Source organism: Anneissia japonica, unplaced genomic scaffold (assembly GCF_011630105.1).
Source record: "Anneissia japonica isolate Jap-2015-1 unplaced genomic scaffold, ASM1163010v1 scaffold287725_len345208_cov150, whole genome shotgun sequence".
NCBI classification, from domain to species: domain Eukaryota; kingdom Metazoa; phylum Echinodermata; class Crinoidea; order Comatulida; family Comatulidae; genus Anneissia; species Anneissia japonica.
The window spans coordinates 305,433-313,207 of record NW_022737486.1 but is presented as its reverse complement, the minus strand read 5'-3'; the positions used below and the strand labels follow the sequence as shown (position 1 = coordinate 313,207).

At 35.7% G+C, this 7,775-nt stretch overlaps 2 protein-coding genes across 3 annotated transcripts in view; both read left to right on the top strand.

Annotated features, from left to right (window-relative positions):
- LOC117117365 overlaps positions 1-3,676 on the top strand; it is a 6,197-nt gene extending 2,521 nt beyond the window's left edge. The window contains exons 4-6 of one of the 2 annotated variants that reach the window (XM_033261646.1): positions 901-1,123; positions 1,393-1,463; positions 2,061-3,676. In XM_033261646.1, coding sequence (XP_033117537.1) covers positions 901-1,123; positions 1,393-1,463; positions 2,061-2,842 — 1,076 coding nt within the window. In that variant the 3' untranslated portion in view covers positions 2,843-3,676. Of the gene's footprint in view, positions 1-900; positions 1,124-1,392; positions 1,470-2,060 lie in introns of both variants that reach the window. The other variant, XM_033261645.1, reaches the window with a different exon arrangement.
- Positions 3,677-6,019: 2,343 nt separating this feature from the next.
- LOC117117346 overlaps positions 6,020-7,775 on the top strand; it is a 29,185-nt gene continuing 27,429 nt past the window's right edge. Inside the window, exon 1 of the mRNA XM_033261620.1 lies at positions 6,020-6,367. Within this exon, the coding sequence (XP_033117511.1) occupies positions 6,247-6,367 (121 nt within the window). The 5' untranslated portion in view covers positions 6,020-6,246. The remainder of the gene's footprint in view (positions 6,368-7,775) is intronic.

The following is a 7,775-nucleotide window of genomic DNA, read 5'->3' as shown; positions in this document are numbered from 1 at the left end:
AAAAACACAAAACAAATCTGTGGCGGTAATATTCCCCGACCTGAGGTTTAATGCCCCGACGACAGGTCTGAGAGCCCGCATAAGAGTCCATACCGACGTCAGCGTCACATAGGCCTAGTATAGGTACAATTTCATTCCCGAAAACTGCACTCACAGACTGTAAAAATTCTTGTCCAAAATAGTATTCCACGACAAGGTTATTGGCTCTTCCCTGGATGGGGTCCGAGTTCCTGGGATGGGGGATTCTGTCACCTGGATACCCCGTTGGCGTTGTCACTGATACAAATCAGTATGGCATAGAGCTGTTGGGGGAATGGGTGGTAATAGATGAAAGCTTGTTTGTCAGTCATACATTATAATTGTTCTTTATAAACGTTTATTTACGATTACGTAGGATGATAGGAAAGGTCCACTGATTAATCTCAGATAAGATAGTATAATGCTCCAAGTATCGAAATGCACGTCATCGTATCGGGATTCAATATTTCGACATTAATTTTGTCATCATCATTCGATACTTGGAGTATGTATTATACTATCCTATAGGATGATAGGCCTATTGAACCACGGGAATGCGTGAGATAAGTGACCTGGGAGAACGGGCACGGAAAGCGCCACAACAATATTTTTTTATAAGTACCGCCGCTCGAATAAGCGCCGCACTGAAGCGGCACTTGTACGAGCATTGGTAAGCAATAATTTTCGGACAGCCCACCCTTAGGACTAAAACACAATTAGCATACACTCCGTACATTTACCTACACGTTTACATTACGTTTACATTGGGTATTTTGTGTATGTTTACTAGGGCTAAGAAAAACCAAAGTTACACAGAATGACATATCAGAATATTTTCAACTATTATTATGTTTCGTTTAAATTTCCCCGATCGTTTTGTAGATATGCGTCCCGTGCCAGCAACCAAAGTGATGCCAAAATCGTCGACAAAATCAACAACACCGGTATATCAGACAACGCATCCATTGAAGAATAAACAATCTCAAATAGATGCTGGTCTTAACTTGTTGATGATTGCTATTATATCGTCAATTGTCGTGATCGCAATCCTTATAATAATAACTTTCTTGTTTATCCTACGTAGAAAGAAAAAGAAACAACCAGGGTAATAATGCTAGTAAATATACTTGCTCAATTTGATATACATCTAATGATTGTTCATATCATCAAAGAATTGCGTTAAATGTTAAATGTAATGATAGGCGTAACAGGTCTGCTTAAGATATACGGTAGTATTAATACTTACAGCATGTTCAGTACGATATATAATTAAGTAATGCCTATGTATAAATGGATAAAATAACGAGAAATGTTAATTTACCTTTTTGCAGATTTTATTTAGTGATTTACTGCTTGTATTCATTTGTATTTTAGGGTTTCAGGTAATCCCAGTAATCATTTACCTTCTACAGACCTACCAATCGCGGACGGACAGCAAGATACAGGTACCGTTACGTAAATATACACAGAATAGAAAGTTTTCAAAATAGGAAATATGACGTAAATGGATACGCAACTGTTCCATGTGTTTGTTGATGGTGGAAACATTGAGATCTTCCATCTGGTTCTATTGAAATACAGATTAGAGCATACCCTGATTTATAAAAAAGACATCGCCGATATGCACAATAGCCTATAGTAAGTAAAACAGTACCGTATAGGAGTACAATCTTCGAAAAAGAAAAACAAATATTTTTTTCTGCTGCATCAATGGTGTACCGTACGAGGGGTTGTGCTACTCTACGGCTACCGCAGTTCCACATAAACTCACATACCCCTTTCACCAATCTTGGCTCCTATACTTCACTACACAATTCATCATTTTACAGTATACCTTTTGAATGAGTATTCCCATACTCTACTGAGACAGGCTGTCTTATTTTTAACTTGATTTTAGACTCATTCACTGTGGGCTACATATCTGAACGCGTTCTTGACTAATACCACATGTCATAATGATGTAGCTTTAGATCTACATGCTAGGCATGTAGGCCTAATGCATGTTTTATAATTAGTTTCATTTTTTTAATTATCAATCTTAGCTACCGTCTCTTACACCGATGGTGTTGCTGTCCATGAGTATTCAACAGCAGAAAATCTCAATCAAGATCAGAATGATGAGGCTTGTGAAATACTTGATGACATACACAACAACATACACTCACCACCTGTAACACTAGCTGCAGATGATGCATATGCTGTTCCATATAATGACGTAGTAGAAAAAGATGTCACGCGAGATGAAGATGGTACGCTCATTGTCGAAGACATGGATTCGATAGCTATGAAACAAAATGGATTAGGTGCTGTTATGTATGCCGTACCGAATAAAGGCCCAAAAGGACGAAAAGAGAAAGTAAAGCAAAGTATATACGAAGCCGACGATACACTTAATGTACAATACGCTGACATACAACAAGCGTCGGATCAGTGGAGAAGAGAGCCATATGGCGCGTCGCACGGTGCATCATATGAAAATGTAAACGCACAATCTCTCCAAGAAAGAAACCATGATTCCATTAGCGATACTGACATTCATTCAGGCAATGAAAATCCTGGTAACGAATACAATGTTCCTTATAAGCACCCGGCTACAGGTGATCGTCAACAAGATCATGACGGCTCCTACAATATGCTAAATATAGCTGAAGTTCATTCTAAGTCTGGAAAACACAACATGGGTTCAGCCAACGACTCTGGCAAGCTGAATGCTGGAGATCATATGCCGCCAGAAGACAACATGTATTCGTATGTGGAGACTTCGGTAGGTGAGGCTAATGCTTATGACAAACTTCAGCGCAATACAGAATTGGTGCCGCTTTAATAGAAAACAACCCGTAGATCGTTCATTCATGTTCAAATGTACTTATATAAAAAGAGGCTTTTCAAAGACAAGAATGCACTCAAGGCATTTTGTTCGTCCCTCCTACCACCCCAGTTCTCTATTGGAGATGCGTTAGGCCGCAAGTTATCACATATATTCTGGGGCGTTGGGCCTAAGTTATTTACCTACGGTTTCACTTTACAATGCAGGTATATCAAGAAAAACTGTTGGTACTATGTTATACCGTTGAAATGTTATGTTTTACATTTAAATACAACTCTCTTTACTTTCATTAACTATATAAATATATAAATATATAAATATATTGCATATTCATTTAGAATCTTTTTAATTTTACATCTCGAATTTCAATGGTGCAGGTAGGCCCTAATCATAACTTTTTTGCCATTTTGTGTTAATTGTATTACTTTTTTGGTTGATTAAGTGTAGCCTATATTAATGTAACGATTTGTTTCATATGTTTATTTATTTCTACTCTTTTACTTATAAAACGTCCCATTTAAATCGTCGTATGATATACATATATCGATTATATATTAATGTTTCCTTTATATTGTATGTTTTAAAATATATATATTTGATTTATATATTTAAATAGTAGAGTTATGTGATAAAGCTTTACTACTACTATTTTAATTAAATTTATTCATATTTATTGATTATATATTTTGTCATTAAACATCTGATCATTAATAGGACATTATTACCTTCCTTTGTGTTTTAAAAATCTTGATTGTGTGTTCAAGGTAATTTTTAAATTTATATATATATATATATATATATATATATACTGATATATATACAGTATACTGATATATATACAGTATACTGTATATATTGTATATGTATATATATTATCTCATCAATATCTTAGAAAATAATATGATTCCCCTTTGTATTAATTTACATACCGTATTTAATAAACGCTCTGATTTGAATAAACTCCCCCACGAGTAAACTCCTCCTCTAGAGCCACATTTCAAATAAACGCCCCTTCCCACACATGACTGTAAACAAATCTAATAGAATTCTCAACAGATTATATTAATGTTTTACTACAGTTGACACTTTTTTATTCTTTATGGACATGCAAAACACATTTTGACGGGAATTATGTGTTGTAGTTCCACATTTGAATATCTATAACTTATCAATTTTACACAACAAAAAACAAAATGCCTCTCGAATAAACGTCTCTCTCGAATAAGTGCCCCCTAAAAAAACTTCTCAACAATTAATAAACATCCCCGGGCATTTATTTGGTATTTATTTGGTAGAATAGTATTTCTGTATATTGACTATTTTTTTAACATAATTAATTATTAAAAATTGTATGTATGCAATCAATCTATAAGCCTATGTAAACTATGCGATTTACTATTGTACTATTTTTATGGTTCTCTTTCTCGTAATGCGTCCATTATGTGAGTTTTGTATATCAATTTATATAATGTTATATCGTTTTATGTTGAACAGTTTTCTTTTGTAAATTTTCTCAGTGTTAATATATTTTATGAATAAATCAGATTGAATTAATGAATGCTGTCGTATCTCGAGATTCTCGTTTATGACAATAAAGACATGTTTTACTTTGTTTTATTAATAAAATGGTAAGTATAATAATTGCCTATAAATGTTTTCTAGCTTATATTATTATTGGTGTCTAACCCAATTGAGTTATGGTACCAAGTGGTGTACACCCTACCCTAGGATTTTACTATTGAGGCATGTTTTTTTTTAAGGTCGTGTTGTGTAATACGCAATGAATACTCACACGATAGAAAAACTATATATTTATATATTCATAACAGTAACTTGTTACAAAATGGGAAATGTTTTACATATCCTAAGTTTTTAAGTCGTGTGTGGAAAAAGTAGGCATAAGCCTTAATCCTTCATTTTGGAACATTAAACATGTGGTGAGGAAGTTCAATGGCATACCGTAATTATAATGACTAAAGAGTGTAGCAAACCTTTGAGCATTTAGTTGGACGGGTGGCCACATCGCAAAGCACCAATAATAAGTGATTTAATAACATTTAATAAACAAAAGCCACAGGACAAGAAAATGACATTGAAAGCACGATAGTTGGCATACAAACCCGTAAGAGGACTACTTGTTTTGGAAACGTTTTTTGAAGGCAATAGGCTTATTATTAGTAGTATAGACAAGAAGACATTCAACGGACATTCAAAACCAAACCTAGCCTACATTTAATAACAATAGACACAGCCTGCCTAACATCGAAAGCCTGTGTTGTTTAATTTCGGATATAACAAAAGCAGGCACATCATATGATTTTTGGGGTAACTTCCTTGTTTAACTTTCATACTATTCTCATACTTGTGAAGCAGTATGCAGCAATGGAAGAAATGCATCCTGGTCCTTGCTTGGAATATGACGATTATAGTGGCACAGTGTCCTTCGTAAGTTTTTTTTTTCTCAATAATTTTTTACAGAGCTAAGACAATTAGAAGGCGAAAGCGTTTTTGATCTTAGAGATTCATGATCATCATACGATTTTTTATTGACCATCATATGATTTATGAATCTAGGCCTAGTAGGCCTGGCTGTGTGTTGAAATAAAACTCACAGTAAACTAATGGTTCAACTTTCTTGTAGTGTTTTTCTATACTTTACACTATAATCTGTCTCTTATACACATCTAGATGTGTATAAGAGACAGTTTATTCGCTTCGCCCGCTTACCCTCTGGTATCATCGGAGATCTAAAGATGCAATCTCTACCGTGCATTAATGGCGACCCTTTGGATCTCAATAGAGATTCTTTACTGTTTAATAATAATAATATAAATTTAAATAGGCAAATTTCCACGAATAAGTGCTGTCTGTAAGAACGTCGTAGGACGCGTTAAGTGTGACAAAGTATTCTCTGTATTTACTGGAACCGAGCCGCATAGCTTGTGTTCCACTGTTTGCGTTCACACCTGGGCTGTTATATTTCCTTGGTTTGGCTCTGTAATCATTAGTGTTCGTGGGGCTAGTATGGGCCCTGCCTAAGCTGGTCGAACGATTTGTCTGGGTCTGTACCCTAGCTGCACTGATGAGGCCTTTAAGGCCGTGTGTGTGTATAAGATATGAACATATTTTGCGTTAGTTTTACATAATTAACAAGAATTACTCTGTTTTCAGAAAGTGATGTTTATGAATCACCGAACTGCTACAAATTTATAAGAAAAACTCTCGGAAAAAGTTCATGTATTCATACTCAGCGTGAATGCGAACAAGTAGGCGGGAACATCGCCGTAATAAACAGTATCGACGAGTACGAGCAGTTGACAGTTAATGTGCTGTCAAATTCATTATGGAAAAGAAGTACCTTTATTGTTCAAGTCAAAAATCTCCAACACGATGACTTAAGTATGCCTACTGGATGCGCAAGAATTAGGATAGAAAATGGACCTATTAATGATGATGTAGACATAAAAAGCACTAATTGCTCTACAAATAAACGGATGAACACTATCGTTTGCGAGTCTCTGGGTAAGCACCTCTATAATTTAGGCGGGGGGTTATGTCCATGGGTGGTGAGGGAGATGGAGAGTCACCTCCCAATTGTCATTGTTATGTGCGCATGGCCGGCGAAAAATATATAATGTCTGGAGATTTTTGTATGATTGGAAAGAAATGCAAGAAAAGAAAGTGGGAAGGAGGAGGAGAAGGATGGGAAAAAGTATGTTTATCCAGTCCCCGACCGAGTTACATTTTCTCGCAATGTATGTGTATACACACATAAAATAAGAAATAAGAAAAATTTACCGGACCGTTTTCAAGAGGGGAAAACCTTGAATTTTGAAGAGCTTAAAAAGTCATTTCAAAGACATTTCAGAAGTCAGGAAAGCTCATTTCCCGCATTCTAGAAATCGAAATTTTCCCGGGGGAACCCAGACCACATTTGTTCTTTGGCGTTCATTGATTCATTGAATCATTTTCAAGAGGGGGAAAACCTTGAAATTTGAAGAAATAAAAAGTAATTAAAAGACACCTCAGAAGTCAGGAAAGCTCATTTCCCGCCTTCTAGGAATCAAAATTTTCTATCTGCTGTAATAACAATGGGAAAAATTTACCTGACCGTTTTCAAGAGGGGAAAACATTGAATTTTGAAGAACTTCAATTAAAGTCGCTAAAAGATACTTCAGAAGTCGGGAAAGCTCATCCCACCATTTAAAAATCAAAATTTTCCCGGGGAGAACCTGAACCTCCCTTTTCTCTTTAGGTTCATTGATTCATCATAATAATTTTCAAGAGGGGAAAACCTTGAATTTTGAAGAACTTAAAAGTAATTAAAAGACACCTCAGAAGTCGGGAAAACTCATTTCCCGCCTTCTAGGAACCAAAATTTTCCCCTTTTCTTTGGAGCTTATCGATTCATTGAAAAAAGTATACGTATGCAACTACTCATTTTTTTTATGCATGTATACACACATAAAGGCCTATTTCCTGTAATAACAATGGGAAAAAATTACCTGACCGTTTTCAAGAGGGGAAAACCTTGAATTTTGAAGAACATAAAAGTAATTAAGACACTTCAGAAGTCGAAAAAGCTCATTTTCCGCCATCTAGGAATCAAAATTTTCCCCCATTTCTTTGGAGCTTATCGATTCATTGAAAAAGGCCAATTTACCTGACCGTTTTCAAGACGAACTTTGAAGAACAAAGTCATTAGACACCTAGCTCAAAAGTCGAGAAAGGTCATTTCCCGTCATCTACAGTAGAAATCAAAATTTTCCCGGGGAGGATCCCCTTTCGTATTTGGAAAAAATGTTGACCCCCAATCCCCTAGGTTTGATTACAGATCTACGTGATTCATACTCCCGTTCATCTTATAAGTGGGCCCTCCGACTTTGAAAAACGTTCCGCCGGCCCTGATGCGTGATATGCAATATCTTTT